General features: G+C 41.9%; 1 protein-coding gene across 6 annotated transcripts in view; it reads right to left on the reverse strand.

The window, feature by feature from the left end:
• PTPRK (protein tyrosine phosphatase receptor type K) overlaps nt 1–20,889 on the reverse strand; it is a 538,596-nt gene that overhangs the window by 333,573 nt on the left and 184,134 nt on the right. For all 6 annotated transcript variants that reach the window (XM_056856094.1, XM_056856093.1, XM_056856092.1 and 3 more), the window contains one exon: nt 10,578–10,849. In XM_056856094.1, coding sequence (XP_056712072.1) covers nt 10,578–10,849 — 272 coding nt within the window. The remainder of the gene's footprint in view (nt 1–10,577; nt 10,850–20,889) is intronic.

Raw genomic sequence — 20,889 nt, forward strand, 5'->3', positions numbered from 1 at the left:
CTTATTCAAGGGGTTGTACAATTGGAAACCCTTTGTCCAATTCACTTGAAACTTGGAGAGTCTTTATAAGGGAGGGCAGACTAGGATTCCTGATGTTTTGGTACCATTAGGTGAAAAACATCCACTCAGGAAAATCTAATATTTTCCCTGCATGGAAAACAATGGGCAGATGTCCAATCCAATCTTAATGAAACCAGAAATGCAACCCGATCAGTCTTCATGATACCACAGTATCATCTCCAAGGATTCTTAAAACTGATACACCTTCCCTTTCTTAAATTACAGTACGGAATTAAAATGATAATTTTTCCAGTGCACGCAACCAATCCTCAGCTACTCAGTTCAGTGTTTGCTTCAGGAAAAAGTGGGTTGACTGCATCAAACAGAGCCATCACCCCAGTACAGAATAACTAATCTTCACTGCCCCTAAAGTAGAAGAGACATGAAGCTGCTGTGGGTATTGGGCAAGGGGGGGCTTTGGGGCTTGAGCTCAGGCTGGCCCCACAGCCACCCCCAATGCATGTTTCAGCTGCTGACATCTGCCACACTGCGCATGCAGGATAAAAAGATGTAAATACGTAGACATATAGGAGTATGTAAAATGATACTTGACAGAGTCACAGGAAGATTCGAAAACTACACCTCTGTTTTTTGAAGCCATTAAAGCAGTGTCACATTTCATACCTCTAAAGGTTTCAGCTTCAACTGTTGCCAGTTGTTCAATTTGTATATTCCAAGTACTGAACAGATTGTTTTTGTTACTGGTTTTCCTTGAATCATTAGAGTTTATAGTATAAAAATAGCCTACAATTAGAAGTCCATTTTAAAGGTTGCCAATAAAATGAATGCAAGCTATGATAAGCTTCATGTGGGTATGAGAACATGATTGCTTTCAAGTGTATGTATTCCTAAAAGAGCAAGCAAATAATCTAGTGGACTGTGCAAATAAAAGTTTCTGTTTCACTCTGTATGCCACACATCTAAGCACATGTGCCTTCCTCTTTTGGACATCCTCAGTTCCAACACAAATAGTTCTTGTTAGCATTTAAAATAATCAAGTGTTCTGTTGCAGGTCGGGATTTGTCCGCTGTCCCCAAAAAGCAACTATTAATATATTCTATGCCACATTTTCTGTTTTTTCCGCCCAACATTTTTCTTTAACTACTGCAGGCAGCCCAGAAACAGCATTTCTAATCATACAGACAAGTGCTGACTATTCAAAGAAACTAAACCAGACATGTCACGTATCAAAGGCAGTATATAACTCCATACAAAAAAAAAGGCAAGTTGGTTTTTATACATGCCTCCATTTTGCAGTATGACTGACAGTTATAACAGAACTGAGTGGGATGCAGTTCATGCCGTACTCTTAAGTATGTAATTGCAAAATCAATGCATCACAAACTGCATTGAACTGATCACACAAAAATCTGTGTGATCAGTTCAAGGCAACATAAAATACAATACAGACTCAAGTAACTGACCTTGATGGTGTGCATAAAATCCATAAATCTACATGAACAGAAAAAAAAAAAAAAACATGTCTATGCAGCTAGTTAAATCATGAAATATCACAAGTTAATCACAAATTCTTAAAATTACTAAATTACAATCCATAAAGTATCAATAGCATCATGAATTTAAGTTCAATTAGGCAAGGTCTTTCTCCATCATTGCAATATTTGCATGTGCCACTAGAATGACTAAATTCAATAATGACCCCCAAATTATGAGTCATCCACTGAATCATCAAATCTTGCTAGAGAAGATAGCCATCTGCCAAAAACTAGGAAAAAGCATTAACAGAATAAGGAACTTCCATATCAGTGTGCCACTAACACCCATAAATAGGACCTACAACTGATCTGTCAGTGACTCCCCTTACCAAGAACTATGATAAGGACCCAAACCAAGCCTCTTTCTAAAGCAAGAGTTAGTCACAAAATAATCAGCAGAGTTAAATCAATATGTCTAATCCTCAACATGGCCCTATCTTTGTGTGTGTGTGTGTGTGTGCACAGCTGACTTATGGGGACCTCACAGGGTTTTCAAGGCAAGAGAGTTCGGAGGTAGTTTGCCATTGCCTGCCTCTGCGTCATCACACATGAACACATGAACACATGAAGCTGCCTTATACTGAATCAGACCCTTGGTCCATCAAAGCCAGTATTGTCTACTCAGACCGGCAGTGGCTCTCCATGGTCTCAGGCAGAGGTCTTTCACATCCCCTACCTTCCTAGACCCTTTAACTGGAGATGCCGGGGATTGAACCTGGGACCTTCTGCATGCCAAGCAGATGCTGTACCACTGAGCCACAGCCTCTCAACTTGGTATTCCTTGGAGTTTTTCCATCCAAATACTAGCCAGGGCCGACCCTCCTTAGCTTCTGACATCTGACTAGATAAAGCTAGCCTTGAGCTATCCAGGTCAGGGCATTGCCCTATCTGCCCATACTTAATTCTGCAGATTGGGGCAAAGCAGATCAAAAAAAGACATTTCTACAGATTCAGGGCACACCCCAGGTTTGCAGAAAAATCTGGAAACAAAAAACAGGGGAATTGTCTGTACTGGCAGGTGAAGGAGGGAGAGGAAGAGCTGCTATTGCCCCCACCTACACCACTGAGGAAGCAGCATAGTCCTTTCCAGGACTATTTTGGCCTTTGAGGGATGGCACATTGGGGCCAGGCCTGGCTAGGGTTGCCAGCTCCAAGTTGGGAAATTCCTGGAGATATTGTGGTGGAGTCTGAAGAGGGCAGGGTTTGGGAAGGGGAGAGAGAGGCCTCAGCCAGAATTATGGTATAGAGTTCGCCCTCCAAAACAGCCATTTTCTTCAAGGGGACAGATCTGTGTTGTCAGGAGTTCAGTTGTAATTCTGGGAGATCTCCAGGCCCCACCTGGAGGTTGGCAACCCCAGGCATGGAAGAAACTTATGGATGACTAAATACCACTTGACTTGCATGACTCAACTAGGCCTGGCTGCTTGCTACTGCTCAACCGCAGCCACCTTATGAAAGCCAGTGCGGTATAGTGGATAGAGCTTCAGAGCAGAGTCTGGGAAACCCAGATTTGAATCCCCATCTTGCTGTGGAAATTCGCTGGGTGATTATGGACCAGTCACATACTTTCAGTCTAACCTACCGCACAGGGTTGTTGTGTGAATAAAAAGGAGGAGAGGAGAATAATGTAAGCTGTTTTGATCCCCCCCTGTGGGAAAAGGTAGGGTATAAATGATGTAAATATGTAATAAATATAAATGAAGATGAGAGGCAGATAAAAGGTATTGATTGATTGACTGATTGATCTTTAATACGGTCAATGACCAGCACACAGATAAAAGGTTGATTGGTGAATGTCTGAGGAGGAGAGAATGAGGCGGAAATGAAAAGAGGATATGGGGGTACCAGTGAAAATAGTGTGGGGAGGGGAATATAGGTGAAAGTGAGGTGCTACCCCACAGGACCTTGAGGGTTCTCTACCATGCAAATGGGCTTGGCCCAGTGGCTGCCACCACAAAACTGGGCCATAGTTTTCCTACGTAGAGGCTGCAGGAGGGGGGGCAGAGGGAAAGCTTAAGACATAGGGGCAGATAAAGGTAGGTTGGCTGTTGGGGGAAGTAGGTTGCCAACTCCAGCTTAGCAAATTCCTAGATATCTGGGGTGGGGGGTGGGGAGGGGGGTTGAGGAGGGGGAACCTCAGAAGGGTATGATTAACCACCAAAAACATTTGTCATCAACTGTGATAGCCTTTCTTAACTTAAAACTTCATTACGGTCCATGACCAGCACAAAAACTGGTACAGAGAATAAACAAAAGGAATAAGATCAGTATATAACCAACTTAATGTAGCAACTGCCAATAAACATGGTGTATACCAAACACAAACTGCAGGATAAACGTAACCTATAAACAAATTTACAATTCAAAATTCTCCTTAACAAATACTAAAAATTAAGACCTACCCATTAACTTTAAAACTTTATCACTCTTTATGTTAAAAGGCCCTCTTTACTTTTTCTAAAATTACAAACTTGGGTACAAAATCAAGCAACCAGCCATGTTGTTTGAATATTCTTGTCTGAGAGAAGATATTCAAGTTTAATTTTATTAGATCTCCCAGGGAACCTTACCAGCAATGGCCCAATAGTTTTGCTATGTTATTATATAGAGCACAATCAAATAATGTGTGCTCAATCGATTCAATTTCTCTTAGTGAGCATGCACATAGTATCTGTTCATATGGTATTTTCTTGTATTTTCCCTCCAATGCTGCAAAGGGTAAGGCATTGCTTCTGGCTAACGTAAACGCCCTTCTGGCCCCATTAGATTCCAGAAAATATAACTAGGCTGCCAGAGATGCTATATATCTAACATTTTCAGATGAGATACAGCCTGGAGCAGCCACGATGTCCAGTTGTCTCTCTACGTCAGTCACCCACTGCTTAATTTCTGCTCTTGCATGCTCCAATCTTAGGTCCAGAAGAGTTTGAGGAGAAAAACCAAATTTCTGGAGGGAGCTTAAAAAACCCCTAAACCAACTGAATTTAAAGTTATCTTGTAAAATTAGAGGGAATAAATGTTGAGAACTATGATAGCCTTATATACAGCTAAATGTGTTTTCTCATTATTAGGACTTGGTTATTTCTAGCTATTCTGCAGTTCACATCAGAATGCTAAACCTGTCAAGCTTTTAAAAATTATTTGTGATGATCCTAAGGAATGGATAAATTCCCTCGTGGAACAAATAATTGAAAGGTGACCTTATGAACAAATTCACCTCAGAGCCATCTGATTTTTAATGTGAAGACAAGACTACATAACAGCATGAACAGAATAAAATGCAGATGGGTTGTTTTAAAAGGGGAACAAAGAGACTAAATGATTGACAAGCAACTTAAAAAAAACACTCTCACTGCACTCAGGAATGAAAACCACTTGATAATTATCATGCAAATTTTTCACAAAAAGAAAGTGCTTATTAGATGGGATTTTTTAAAAAGTCTTTTCAATTTTGACCTCAAAGCACTACATTTAAATAAATGGACTAGGGAAATCCAGAAAGGATTTCTTGATTAAATTTAAAAAGTATTCAGAATTTATGTAATACTTGGAACTTTCGGAGTGCTTTACATACATTTTATTGTAATCCTGACTACAACCCTAAGAACATCAGACCATAAGAAAAGCCATGCTGGATCAGACCAAGTCCATCAAGTCCAGCAGTCTGTTCACACAGTGGCCAACCAGGTACCTCTAGGAAGCCCACAAACAAGACAAAAGCAGCAGCATTGTCCTGCCTGTGTTCCACAGCACCTAAGCACCTGTAAAATGAAATCAACCATTAGTCTAGCTAAACGCCTGCCCTTTCTAGGTATTAAAAGCTGCCAGAGGAGGAGTGGCTACTTGAGAGTATGAAGCAGTTAGTGCCTCCTTGATGGGTGGGGTGGTCTCCACAGTCTTGAAGGAGACTGTGGTGAACCATTCCTAAAGGAACTCACAGTTGACATACAAACTAGGAAATATCAGTCAGCTGTGTGCACCCCAAATTTGTGCAAGGTGTTGTGAGCATGTGGTGGTAACAGTTTTTCACTGATTATGCTCATTATCTGTATTATTTCCAAAAGGGCTTCACACCTGGTTTTGGAACTGCTTTGATCACTCTAGAATATGATGCAAGTGAGGACATGGGCAAGGGAGTGTATCTGTCAATTCTCAGATTTTGATTACATTGACTGTAGTTGATCCTTTCTAGAGAGCAGACCTAGAGAGTAGTATTGAAAACTGGTGGTCCACTCCATAGCCATTGGCTTCTGTGGTATCTTGAGGTCCATCTTTTCTCCCATGCTATTCAACATCTCTATAAAGCGTGTAGATAGAGTCAGCTGGAGATTGAATGATATGAAGATATCTATCTACTTTTCCATTCTGAATCTAGAGAAACACTGCATGTTCCTAAACTAATATCTGACAAAAATGGATGGGTTTGAATAGACTGAAGCATAATCCAGACAAGATGCGGTACTATTGGCCGGGAATGCAATTGACCATGGTGTTGGTACTACGGTCATTGTATCACCCCTAATGGTGCAAGTTTATAGCATGGGAATGATCTTGGATTCACAGTTGCATCTGGATATCTAGCTGGTGGCAGTTTCCAAGAATGCTTTTTAAGCCGTTTGACTGGTCTACTAATGGCAATCTTGCCACCACAGGAAAGACCTGGCCACTGTTATTTATGCTCTTGGTGACTTCTACAGTGGACTGTTGTGATGTGCTGTATATAGAGCTGCCTTTGAAAACTATCTGGAAACTACACCTGGTCCATAGATCTAGTATTAGAGACATAGCTTCACTGATAGCATCAAAAGTACAGTTTGCCCTCACAAAGAAACCTTGAATAGCATCTTTCCTATCAATTTGCAGGAGGCAAGTTTGGAAGGCTTTTTTCCTGACAAGCTTTTTAATTGGCTTTGGGATGAAAATGACCAAGGTCGCCCTGACTGATGACATTCACCGGCAGAATGAAAGGGGGAGTACATCCCTGTTTATTCAACTGGACCTCTCAGTGGCTTTCAATAGCATTGGCCATGATATCCTTCTAAAGAGGCTTACTGGACCGGGAGGAGGGGGCACCATGCTTTAGTGGTTCTGCTCCCACTTGACCAACTGTTTCCAGAAGGCAATGCTGAGGGACTGCTGCTCAGCCCTGTAGCATTTATGATATGGGGTGCTGCTGCAGGATTACATCTTGTCCCTCAAACTATTTTACATCCATTAAATCATTGGGAGACATGTGGGGATTTGGAGTGAGGTGCCAGGAGTATGTGGATGACACCCAGATCTATGTCATACTACATCCAACTCACAAAAGCTCATGTGGGAATAAATGTTGTTATGACTTTAAGGAGTCTCTGGACTTCCGTTTTGCCTTAATATCATGGCCTGAAAAATCTGCCTTCCACCCTTCTAAACTTTACGTTTTTGTAACATCCAGCCTGATGAAGAGTTCTGGTGAGCTCAAAAGCTTGCGCAATCCATGTCATTTTGGTTGGTTTTAATGAAATTATTACATGGATTTCATTTTTGTTGTCACTCTGAATACCAGTGACAGGAGAGCAACGAGAGGAGGCTCTGGCCTCTGTGTCCTACTTGTAGGACTTCCGGTTGGCCACTGTGTGGATCACAATTCTCATGTAGATGAGCCGTTGGTCTGAACACATGACAGCTCTTACGTTACACTGATGGAAGAGCAGAACCACCTCAATGTAAATGTATGAACCACAACAAAATCTACATAAAACTGACTGCATAAAATCTGCTTACTTTGAACAATGACATCTCTCACCCTTTCTCTAAAGCTGAAAATCCATTGAACTAAAAGTCAACCAAGATGAAACTGAACTTGGCTGCTCTTCTTTCACGACCCCACTGGCTGTCATCTCACACCCCAGATAATCTGTTGCCAAGACAGATGTTCCAAGCTCCACTACACTCAAGTGGGGCAGCAAATTCCCAGAACTTACTTCAATCTTTCCCAGCAAGATCAATGTCTATTAACTGACAATGATAACAGCAAACACTGCCAGACAATTACAAGGAATTCACATATGTGCCAATTTCAAGGCAATTATTTCCAAGCAAAAAATGCTTCCCTCTCCTTTTCCTGGCAGCTACCTACCAACTGCAAATTAAACATTCTAGTATTCAAGTTAATCATTTTGAGAGCATGAAAAAGGAGGTAAATGACACTGTAACCTTGGTGCCATACCCTACATGTGTGAAATATAATAAACATAGATGATTATCGTACAAGTCTGGCTTACCTATGTAGCTCTTGGGGATGTGACTGAGAAGGCAAGCATAGAAGTGTGCATGTTACCATATACTACTTTCCTTCATAATATGGGTCTTGTCATGGTTCTGAATATGCTTGTGTTTCACTTTATAATTCAGCTCTTAAAAAGCAAACTCACAACTGTCAATCCTGCCTGAAATGCATGTAGCATTCTTCCAGTGTTTGCTAAACTCTCTACAGGCTAACACACAATCAGCAAAGTTGGTGAACTGGAGCACTGTCACAAAGAAGTGAAACTGAACAAAGGCAACATTCATACCACGCACTGTTGTGTAACACAACATTAAAAGTAGCATTGTAAAGAAACAACATCCCTCCCCCGAGCAGCACTTTTAAGCAGCTGTGTTGACCTCATGCTCTTAAAGGAAGTGCTCACTAAAGGGTACCAAAAAGTCACACTGTTAAGAGAAAGAGGAAAACAATTCACACTGAGAGGCTCTCTCCCCTCATGAAATTGTACAAGATTATATGACTTTCAATAGACCATTAGGTAGTATTTAAGAGTTGGTATGTCTCACTATAATAGGAAGCTTATATAAATACAAGCTTATTAACTACTTCTCATTTGACACAGAAAACTAGAAGAAATTTAATTTTCTCTCATGCTCTTAAACAAAACATTAAATCAAAGGGGATACCAAAAGTAAAGTTCTTGTGTACAGTTGCATTTAAAATTACTATTAATAAAATAATATTGGTGATAAACCAAAGCTTTTTCATTTAATGTATCATCTTCTGCCTTTCCACAATCTGTTCCTTACTCTTACACACTGTAGTGCAAAGAAATACACTAGAGGTTAATGCAAACCATATGGTAAGCAACAAGATAAGCACTGAAGAATTTAGTCATATAGGTAAAGCATCTTGGGGGAGGAAATGTTGCTGTGGGGAGAAGAAAGTGGATGGGAAAGGTGCTAAGCACCATACCCTCCTAACAACTGATGCCAGTTTCCTACCCCTGAAGCAGCCCATTTTCTGCTTAAAAAACGATCAAGCTGTCGTTACTAGGTTTGTGCATATCGATAAACCCGAACTGAAAATAAACCCGAAATTAGCCATTTTGGTAAATTTCCAGTTCAGGTTTACTGAATGCACAAACTTGGGGAGAAAGCTGAAGCCGAATAAGCAATTCCGGAGAAAGCCGAATAATTGCTTATTTGGCTTAATTGCTTATTTGGCTTTTTTGGGGTCCTAGGGGGTCATTTCTCGAGGTGGAGCTGCCAAATTCACAGCATAGCTTTAAGGGACTGTCCTTGTACAAACCCCAAAGTTTGGTGAATATTGGGTCAGGGGGTCCGATTTTATGGGGTTTGAAAAAGGTCCTCCCTCCTCCATAGACAATCATTGTGTATTTTGCAATACTTGTCTATGGAGGAGGGGGCAGCCCCTTCCAGGCCCCATAAAATTGGAAGGGAGTTTTTAAGGAAGGAAGGATGTGGCTATTACAAGTGTGGGAAAACTCAATTTTCCATAATTAACAGCAACCTGGCAACTGACCATGAGGAAGGAAGGAAGCAGACCGGCAACCATTACTGAGAACAAGTCTAAAAAGGTAAGTACATTTAAAATTTTCCTGGGGGACATTTTTGTACATAGAGCCCCCAAATTCACAGTGTAGCTTGAAGGGACTCTCCTTGCACGACCCCCAAACGTTCGTGAAGATTGGGTCAGGGGATCCAATTTTATAGGGTCTGGAAAGGGCTGTCCCCCTTCTCCATAGACAACCATTGCAAACTTCGCAATGATTGTCTATGGAGGAGGGGGTGACCCCTTCCAAACCCCATAAAATTGGACCCCCTGACCCAATCATCACCAAACTTTGGGGTTTGTGCTAGGACAGTCCCTTCAAGCTACACTGTGAATTTGGGGGCTCTATGTCAAAAAATGACACACACCCCAGTGCTGAATTCTTCCAGAAACCCGAAAATAAGCTGAATGCCCATATTTACCAGTATGGGTATTCAGCTTATTTCAGGTTTCCCGTAAAAAATCAGACCCAATAAATCCGAACCCAAAATTTACAGATTTTTTTTTTTGCATAGCCCTAGTTGTTACATTTATTTGTGTAACACATACTTCGGTCTCCAGTTTCTCAGAAACCACTGCCACAAGTATACACAGACATCTTCGATATTAAGCACACAACAGAGTACGTTTACCAGATATGGGAGAAGGCTGTTCCAGGCACAGCCTTCTTGGACGACAGATCCTAAAAGGGGAAGAGGGGAACAGATGTGGCTACACAAAATCAGCAGTGGTCATTTAGAATACTGAGACAGAGCAAAGCAAGAGAAGAGAAGGCCAAGTAACACACAGTCTTACCTGTAAAAGATAATGCTTAGGAATTCCAAAATTCAGGTTCAAGGGACTGTAGCCTGCCAGGCAGGTGGGTCAAGAATGTTTGATTCACTTTATCCACTACACACTTCAGCAGATTAATCTGGGCAGACATAAAGGAAGCTATACACTCTGGTGTATCCTTCCCCTTTGAGTAGGATGCACACCGTGTTCCTAGAATGTACCACCCCATTCTTCCACAAGCTTTTTGTTCTCCTAGAGTCCAGGGTGGTGGACAAAAGCAATGTCCTACAAGTTTTGGTCACTGAAAATCCACAGTATGACCCCTATTCCCCAGCAATCTTTTTAGATATTACATTGCCAGCAAGCAAAGGGATGATCAATACTGAACAACAGAAATAAAAATAAAAATGTCAATCCTGGCTCACCTGGTATTCGTTTGGCCAAAAGGTGCTCACAGCCAACTCTGCTCGCAGCCAGTCTTTGCCAGTGGAGCCTGTCACATTCCAAATGGGATTAGCCAGAGGTCCCTTGTTTACCCTGACCAAGATGTTCAGAGTGCCAGGGCTTGCTCCTTTCTTACTGTACAAAAGGTAGCTGAAATCAATACAGTGGGTATCATTTTCTTTCATTGTAGGAAGCTGGAGTCGAGCCTTTTCCCCATGGCTGTGGTGTGAAGACTCCACTATCATATAAGACCCTGATAAAAGATAAAAAGGTAAATGTAGAGGTGCAAGTCAACTCATTCAGGAAAAAAGGCATATTTTTGACAGAATTTGTAATACAATAATACAACTAAATGTTAGGAACAGATTCTATGAACAGCGATAAATAATATGCACTTCAAGGAATAAATTTAACTTCCTAAATAACATACACCCCACGATTTCAGAAAAAGCTACCCAGACTTTAAAAAGTAATTTATTATAACTCATTTCAAATAAATCAAAATTCATCTGTAGGCATCTTTAAATAATACATACAGGAGGTACTGAGCCCTGGACCTTTTCACCTCAAGTAAAGGAAACTTGTGTTGGAAAGGCCTTTTTCTAGCTAAGACCCTGGAGAGATGATGCCAGACAGAACAAACAGTACAGAGCTGGAAAGATCAATGATCTGACTCAGTATGTGACAACTTTAGATATGAGAGTATCTGGTTTTTGAACATTGTGAAGGAATTGCATCAGAACATATGATATACCGTATGTAAGCCGTGAGCTACTTGGAAAAAATTCACCCATATATGTTAGGGGGCAATCGGAACTGATGAATTCAGACGACGATACGGAGGATTGCTTCTAGAAGACTTTTGCCTATGCAGTCTTTTCAGACGTGTTTATTATAAAAGGACCTGATACAACCATTGTTGGTTTAACCATTGCACAGCTCCTTGTGATTGTTATAATATGACTGTTTGTACTTAGCTGTGATTTTGAAATATGATTGTGTTTATCTAGATGTGTGATTGATATACGTAAGTTATTATTACATATTAGTGTTTATCTTAGATGGTGGTCTATCTATGTTATATTTTCTTGTTGCATTCTCAGTTTAACATAGTGGTGCTATCTTTTGATACCACATCAGAACTACAGCACAATGTAATGTTACTTAAAATTACAACTGGGTTTGCCTTGTATATTGAATCCCCTCCTCTTTAATATTACCTTCCCAAATAACACAAATAAATCAAATGTGCCAGCCATTATCCATACTTGTGAGCATTCAGTGCTGGCCCATTGACTTCTACATGTCTGATTATGTGAGAAAGTAATGGTTGTATGTTACGTTACTGGAGAAGGTGGACCTCCTATGTCTGGCACAACACTATAAAAGAAGACTTCTCTGTTCCATACTCAAACTTCCAAAACAGCTTCTCTAAATTTATATGCAATGAGGCTACTTGACATTCCAGCCAACATTCTAGAGAGGTTTATTATCTACTCTTGAAAATGTACTTGAGGTAACGCAAGATAGATTGTTGAGAGGTTATTGCTCAATGAAAGTAAAAAAATAGGTCAATGAGAGGCAGAAAAAAACCATCATTTATTTTGTTTCTTTACAAACCTTTTAATTGCCCTCCAAACAATTCAGTATTGCTAAGTTAGTGTCTAATCGAACAGACAGCAATTGCTTACAGCTTCAAAACACCTTTCAAAAGTTTTAATATTGACATGCAATTATCTTTATTTGTGCAGCTAAGAGCAATTTTTTCAAAGGAAAACTGTGAAAGTTCAATGGCCTGGTTTATGTACACATTTGATTAACCAGACAGTACCCACCAAAGTGATGAAGTGAAAGGAAACATAGCAAGACTATATCTTCTAATTGTCAGCTTTATTTTTACTGCTTGAAAGAAAACATAGCAAGGCTATATCTTCTAATTGCCAGCTTTATTTTTACTGCCTGTTTCTGAAATATGAAAATGAACTGGCACCAAAATATTTATGTTCATAATTATTGGCAGTTGCTCCAAGAAATGAATCACAAGTGGCTCAATGTGATGCATTAAGCAGTTCCTAAGGCAATTGCTTCAGAGCATTCTACAATCACGATGTTTGAGTGTCCTGCACTAAAGACTTCGTAGCACAATTCTGTCACCAGACCAATTCCTTGTTCCCTAACTGTACACAGAGAGATCCTGTAATTATTTGATTATGGGTAGCTTTTAACCCAGATATTGAAATGAATTGTACCCAGTGTTAAAAGACACCTCTATGGTCAAATTCACCCTACTCAGCCATGAAGCAATAGTCACCATCACTCAGCCTAATTTAGTTCAAAGGATGATTATGAGAATAAAATGAATGACTGTTCATGCATGGACCTTCCCATTGACTTAAACAGAGCAAATGTGTGCTTAAACATGGTGGGGGTGGCGAAAAGCAGCAGTGATGAACGGCAAACGAAAAGGGTGTGGACTCTGTTCCCATAGTGCTTGCAGTTGCTGCCATGTCAGAGGGTGCACTTTCATACCATTTCAAAGAAGGCCATGTTGCTAATTCATTGTGAGAGAGAATAGCCCTAAAAGTACAAAACAAAACCTTGTTTGGTAACATGGACCAGAGCATGGATTTCTCCTTGTCAGGCAGAAAGATAGAAGACTCAGATAAGCACCTGACAACACCACAGAAAGAAGGTGGCTAACAAATATCTAGGGACCCCCTTTGATGTTCAAGAGGAGCCCCTGGAGTCTGAGCCAATACTATCAACCTATAATAGGTCTTTTAACTTGAACATGCCACCCTGTAGCCCACTTCAGCACCTGAGGTATCTCCCCAACTGACAACTCAAGCCTCACAAAACCCTGAACCATTCCAATCCCATCATAGTACTTGCCACCATAATCACCCAGGAACTCCAAGAACTGGTAGTCTGCTCCTGGATGGGCAGATGCCTGCATCTCCACCTCCTTGCAGGAGTATTTATAAGCCCTTAGTTAACTCCCAGCCTTTACTGGAACATCTAAGCTCTATACTGTTGGCTCTAGCTCCTTGACTCCTGCCTTGAGCAGGACACTCTCATGCTCTGACCAGTCATTAAATGAATTGGTCCATTAGCACTCACAAGATGAAGGTAAGTCATATTAAGATGCTTTTCTGAAACAGAGGCTCATGGTCAGTTTTTACTAAAGACTGGTCTAGTCCAGCTTCATGTGGTAAAAATGGACCATTAATTTAGAGTGCAATGGGGGGGGGGGAATCACCACATGTTGATCTGAGTCATACCCAGGAAAATGCATCCAGGAAGCCCACAAAGAATGAACGCAAAAAACTTCCCAAGGTGCTTAGCCTCCTGCAACTGGTATGAAAAAGAAAAAGTACCTCTGAATGTTCCATTTAGCTGTAGTAGGTATTGATGTTCCTCTGTTGTGTGTGTAAAGTGCCACTAAGTCAAAGCTGACTTATGGTGACCCCATATAGTTTTCAAGGCAAGAAACAAACAGGGGTGGTTTGCCATTGCCTGCCTCTGCATAACAACCCTGGACTTTTTTCATGGTCTCCCATCCAAGTACTACTCATCCCATCCAAGTACTAATCAAGACCAACCCTGTTTAGCTTTTGAGATCTGATGAGATTGGGCTAGCCTGGGCCATCCAGGTCAAGGTCTATTGCCCCTTGTAATGCTACTCCAAAGGCTAGGGATATCTCACCAACAGAGTGGGTGGTCTCCACAGTGAAGGGAGGGGGAAATCACCCCCTGCTGATGAAAAGGCACTAGGGGCAAGGTGGTTGTGCTACAGGAGCATCAACTTAAGATCCAATCCTGTGGATCTAACCCTTCTTTTAGAGTCATCTAAGCCAGAGTTCAAAGAGCCCCGTGGCGCAGAGTGTTAAGCTGCAGTACTGCAGTCAAAACCTCTGCTCAGACCTGAGTTCGATCCCGACAGAAGTCAGTTTCAGGTAGCCGGCTCAAGGTTGACTCAGCCTGCCATCCTACCGAGGTCGGTCAAATAAGTACCCAGCTTGCTGGGGGTAAAGAGAAGATGACTGGGGAAGACACTGGCAAACCACCCCGCAAACAAAAGTCTGCCTTGGAAACGTTGGGATGTGACATCACCCCATGGGTCAGGAATGACCCGGTGCTTGCACAGGGGACCTTTACCTTTACTTAAGCCAGAGTTCAGTATCATACTTTAGGGCAGCAGACTGCAAATAAAGTACATTTTATGGGCTTTCTTATCTGTCCTAAATCTGCTGCCAATTTTACCCAGAGTTGTAGTATTCTGAAAGAAGAAGAAAATGTCTTTCTATCCACTTTCTCCATATCCGTAATGTAGTATTCATGTGACCTTCCACACTCACACTCAAAGCGATACAATGCAGCCATTATTACTTTAGATACTGTATAGACCAGCTGATTTGTCCATAAAGCTTTTCTATTCTGAAGATACATATATGCAACTTAGTTTTTTTAATCATAAATTTATAATATTTTCATATATTATGCAACATATATTATAGAAAAATAATAAAATACTTGACAAATAGAGCAATTTTAAACCAAATCCATTTATTCAACATCCTGTAATAATGCACTTACTGTCATCACCACCACTACTTAACAAAATGCATCCCATAATTTAAGTTCTCTGGTTCCTTCTCTCTCCATTATTCCCATGAAATACAAACAGGAATTTAATCTACCATCAGAAAATCACAGGTTTAAGGACTTCTTAGGTATATTTGATTAAAAAGCTGGATAATCTTTTTTAAATAAAGAAATCCTTCCACTTCACATGGTATTTAAAACGTACCTATCTTAATTAAAGCTATCACATTTGTCTGGTGTTTGAGGGCCAAAAGTGCAGTGCAAACCAAAGGGGGGGTAGTTTTGGCATAGCTGAAGACGGCGCAGCCATGGCGCAGCCGGGCCGTCTCCTGAGCGATTTGCTGTACCAAGGCAAGCAAGCCACACAGGCAAATTCCCCCCACCCCCACCCCCGTGAAACTGCTGTATGGGGCTATGCCACCATTTTTGCTGTCATAAGTTCACACCAGCAAAAATGGGTGTTCCTGGGACAAAAGGGTTTAGGGAGCTGACTAATGTCAGTCTCACCCCTGGGAACGCCCCCTTTGGCGCTGGCACAAGCTCCTGTGACAGAGGAGCGCTGCCACCCATGCCTCACACTGCTGCGCCATTCCTAGGCGCTGGTGTAAGAAGCCTGGCGCTGGCATTAGTGCCCGTTTAGATGGTGCAAGTGGCACTTACACCAGCACAGAGGTCACGCTGCCTCCAAAGGCCTTTGCCCCCCTCCTGAGGATTGAACAGTAAATGCCATAAGTAGAAACAAGGGTCTCTGTTGTTTTTTCCTTGTAATGTTACTGTAAAGAGCTGGGGTGGATATATGAGAAAACCAGTGTGGTATAGTGGTTACAATGTCAGACTAGGATCTGGACAACCGAGGTTCAAATCACCACTCTTCCATGGAAGCTTGCTGGATGACCTTGGGCCAGTCACATTACCACAGCCTAGCCTACCTCACATGGTTGTTACAAGGATAAAAAAAGGGGAGGAGAAAGCTCTAATCTGCTTTTGTCCTCACTGGAAGAATGGCAGAGTATAAATGAGGTAAACCTAAATAAGTTCAAAAAAATATATGCAGGGGGGAATTTTCTAGGCAAGCAGAGATTGTTTATCATTTTATCTAGCCTCTAGATTCTCTTCTGCAAATGACTTTGGCCCCAGGCAGCCACTTCCCCCCATAACAGGACTTTGAAAGTAACCTACCTGTAGAAAAAACAGCCTCAATGGAGACATTTGCAGGGAGAATCATCAAGCAATTAAAAGTGAAACCTCCTAGAAACCAATCCTTTCTTGTAAGTGGCCCCACATTCCCTGTTATCTCAGCAAGGAACAACACATTTGCCAAGATAAACTCTATTTTGGTCCTAAGACTAACAACAGAAGGTGTTTTTTAAAGACTCCATGAAATATGAGCAAAGGATATGCTCTAATTATTCAGAATGAATAAATTCTGTCTTCTTGAACCTGATTCCATAACTCACATTTTACTGCTCTGCCCCTCTTTGTCTAGTAGAAATCGTTTCATAGACCCAATTATTATGAATTTTCCTGGCCTAGCGAAGAGGACTACCCAACTCTTATTAGCTGATAAGTGCCCCAACTCAACTGAAGCAGTCGCTGAATATTTGGCAAAAATTTTAACCATGGATCTTTGTATTGACAAGTAATAGGTTTGCCAATTGTATGTGTTACTTTGGTGTTTACAATGAATTTTACTACTGTATTATACTGAACTTGATAAGTACTGTATTACCCTAACCTGCTTATTTTATGCCATTAAAGGTTTTGATATTGATATTGATACTTGATGGTCCTGAAATTCAATTGTTTTCCTTTTTACACTATGAAACAGGATTTCCTTGAAAAATGCAAAGACAAAACTGAACTCTTCCAAATAAACATAGCAACAAGAGTTTAATTTATGCTGATCTATCTGCTGTTCTCTAGTTGCCTCTCACCTCACCTCTAAAGCCAGGGACAGAGAGAGCAAAAGGCTTGAGAGACAGATATTCACTAGTGGGCTGGATAGCACGGGAGGAGATGGTTCTTCAGTTATCCTGGCCTCAAGCCATTTAGGGCCTTGAAGGTAAGAACCAGCACTTTGAATTGTGCCTGGAAATAAATGGGTAGCCAGTTCAGATCTTTCAGCACAAGAGTGATACAATCCCTGTAACCAACCCCTGATAGTAGCCTGGCCACTGCATTTTAGATGCTTTCTATGTAGCCTTCCTTTGATTGTAATCTTATATATGCCTGTTTCACCTGTCTCCAGTCATGCCCCATGTTACCTTATTAGTGATAGTCATTTAACATTTTCCTTTCTGTTATGAAGTTTTAGTTTAGTTTTTTTTTTTTTGCAAATGCTCAAAGTTCCCCCCCCCCTTCTGGCATTTATGCTTAAAGGTTTTTTCTTTGTGCATTGTTTTTATATATATGTTATTTAAGTGTGCCTTCTATTATTTAAGTTTAATCATTAAGTACCTTTTTATTGCCATTATTTCTATATGTATGCATTACTCTTTGATTACTTATTTGTTTTTCTTATGAAATCAGTTAGCCTTTGCATTTAGCCTGTGCATTTAACCCAGTTTTTCTAACCAGTTTAAAATTATGTAGCCTTAAATCCAATATAGCCTTGATGTTAACCCTTTACTATAAGACTTGCTCTTAGTCCTGAGTGTACAGACATGGCAGCTGAAAAGCCACAGATGTTAAATCCATAGAACAAAAAGCTGGGGATCCTTTGCCCATCTTCTTTTTACTAACCTCCCTCTATGTGCCTCTTGCCCCAGCTCCTCTCTCACAATACACTGCAGGAATGGTACATTCCACTACTACCATCCTCACTTAATGGCAAGACCATGGAGCCAAGGATCATCTTGTGTGTACGGGAAAAGTCTCATGCCCGCGCCAAGAGCCTTTTTTCGGGAGGGGGGGATGTTATGGCATCAGACCAGACCCTGGACAATCCTGGGACACCCCTACATGGGATACAGGACAAAAGCTGGTGCGCAAAGGATGGAAACACTGCTATGTAGCCAGAGACAAAAGGGGTTTCCTGGCATCCATCTTGGTTGGGCAAGGCTGAAGCGAGCTGACAGGGCTGAAAACAGCAAAAGGTGAGCCATACCCGCCCCGGAAAGGAATGTTGCAGCTCTCCGAAGAAGACAGAGACAATGGATAAGCATTTAGCATTTCTATACTTTTCCTGCAATAGATGGCAAGTATCCTGCCAGATCCCATCAATTCTATTGTAACTAACGCCTAATCTCATCATTTCTCCAGCCAAGCTCCTCAGTGACTCACCTTTTGAACCCCACCTCAAATCTCCAAACCTATGCTCTACACTTAACTTCAAGTACCTCAGCCATCACCAGGTGTTGCCAACTGCAGGGAGACCATACCTGCTCCTCCTCCCTTCCTTGGGTATAAAATATCTCAATTTTGCCACAGTAGCTGGCTGCCATTTACAGCAAGATGTGAGTCCTAAACCTGGACTGCAGTCCTTTCTCCCCTTCCCCTCTTGTAGCTGCCCTTCTGGAAACTCGTTCTGCAAGAAAGGTGACTAAGAACTGCTTGGGAATCTCAAACCTTTACTTTCTTAGCTCTGTGTGTGTTGGGAATTGTTTGTTGGTTTGCGTGTTTTTTACCCTATTTAATTACTTTTAATAAAACCCTTAAAGTTCATAAAAGCCTCCTCGTTATTGGGTTGCTCTCCATCTGGCTAGCTCACCTAGGGGCAGAATTGGTTAAAAGATCCCCTCGCCAGCCTCTTGCATAGCTCTATCTAGTCTCCAGCTAATTTCCCCAAATAAAGGAGACCCTCTGTGCTTGGTGTAACATCTGAACCATTTTCAAATGCAGCCCCACATAGGCTACATTAAACCAATCAAACTTAAATGTAGAAAAGAGCAAGAGACCAGTGGCACCTTAAAGACTAACAAAATTTCTGGCAGGGTATGCGCTTTCATGAGCCACAGCCCACTTCTTCAGATACAGCTAGAATGTCATTCCATCTATCCTTAAGTAGAGATGAGTGAATTAGACACACAACGGCAATGAAAGCTCATACCCTGCCAAATATTCTGTTACAGTGCATTCCTCAAACGCCTCCGCCGGCGAGGGGACCACACCGTGCAGGCTCAGCCGCTGGTCTCCAGCTGCTGCCGCGGCAGTGCTGGGCCCGGCCACTGCTGCAGCCTCCCGCCGGCTTCCGGCCACTGGCACAGGCTGCGGTGACGAGCCAGGAGGCGTTCTGGTACCCAAAGAGGCGTTCCCGGGGCATTCCAGCACCCCAGGAGGCGTTCCTGAGGCATTCCAGCACCAGCCTGGGGGCGTGGCCAAAATTAGTCAGCCTCCCCAGCCAAACGGCTCGGGAACGCCCCTTATTTTGGGGGCAAGATATGCCAGCTTTTTGCTGAGCAGCAGTCCCTCAGCTTTTTGCTGGCTTATCTCCCGTGCAACCCTATGCCGCTAGTTTGCCTCCTAAGCCCGGCGCAGGCATTCCTTTCAGGAATGAACTGTTAGTCTTTAAGGTGCTACTGGACTCTTGCTCCTTTCTACTACTAGTGTCAGACTAACAGGGCTACCCATCATGATCTATCACAATGGCAATGTAAATGTCAAAAGGAAGTAATTGACATTAGCAGGTGTGATTGGATTAGGTGTGATATGCAGAGGCGTGGAGAAATTAGCATTGGTAATGAGACAGGAATCCCAGATCTCTATTAAGTCCTGGAGAATGCATAGTCTTGAGCTTCATTATTAGCTGTAATTCAGCAGTCTCTCTTTCTCATCTCCCTTTGAAATACCTTTGTAAAAGAACTGCTAGTCTCAAATCAGCATGTCCTGAATGTGCTGGATAGTTAAAATGTTCCCTCACTGGTTTCTGAATGTTGTGGTTTCTAATGTCAGACTTATGTCCATTCAATATTTGTCACAGGGACTGGCCTGTTTGTCCAATGTAGAGGGTGGAAGGGCACTGCTGGCATGTGATGGCATAAATCATGTTAGAAGATGGAGTATGAACCTGAGATAGTATGGCTGACGTTGTTGGGCCCAGTGATGGTGTTGCTAGGATCTATACGAAAGCAAAGTTGGCACCTTGGATTGTTGCAGATGTTAAATAGAATGCAGGACAAGACGGAACCCTGTGGGACCCCACAGCATAAATGCTGCAGGGCTGAGCAGCAGTCCCTCAGCATCATCTTCTGGAATCAGTTGGTCAAGTGAAAGAAGAACCACCAAATCATGCTGGCCCTTATTCCCAAGTCTAGCCATCCTCTCCAGAAGGATACCATGATCAATGGTATTGAAAACCACTAAGAGGTCCAGGAGAATGTGATGCACTCTCCTTGTCACTCCTCCAGTGAAGGTCATCTATCAGAGAAGCCAAGGCCATTTCTATTCCAAAGCAAGGTCTGAATCCAGATTGAAATGGCTCGAGATAATTCATCTTCTCCAACACAGTACTTGTGCAGCCACCACCCACTTGAGCACCTTCGTAAAAATGCGGTATTAGCTACCAGGTGGCAGTTATTTGGGTCATTTGGGTCTAGGGATGCCTTCTTCAGAGTAGGACTCACAACCACCTCTTTAAAAGCACTCAGAACTATGCCCTCCCACAGAGCGGCACATATTACTTCCTGGATCCAGTCAACCAACCCAGCCTGGCATGATATGATATGAATAGCCTAAAGAACAAAGGTCAAG

The sequence above is a fragment of the Euleptes europaea genome, chromosome 10, assembly GCF_029931775.1.
Source record: "Euleptes europaea isolate rEulEur1 chromosome 10, rEulEur1.hap1, whole genome shotgun sequence".
In the NCBI taxonomy this organism is placed as follows: domain Eukaryota; kingdom Metazoa; phylum Chordata; class Lepidosauria; order Squamata; family Sphaerodactylidae; genus Euleptes; species Euleptes europaea.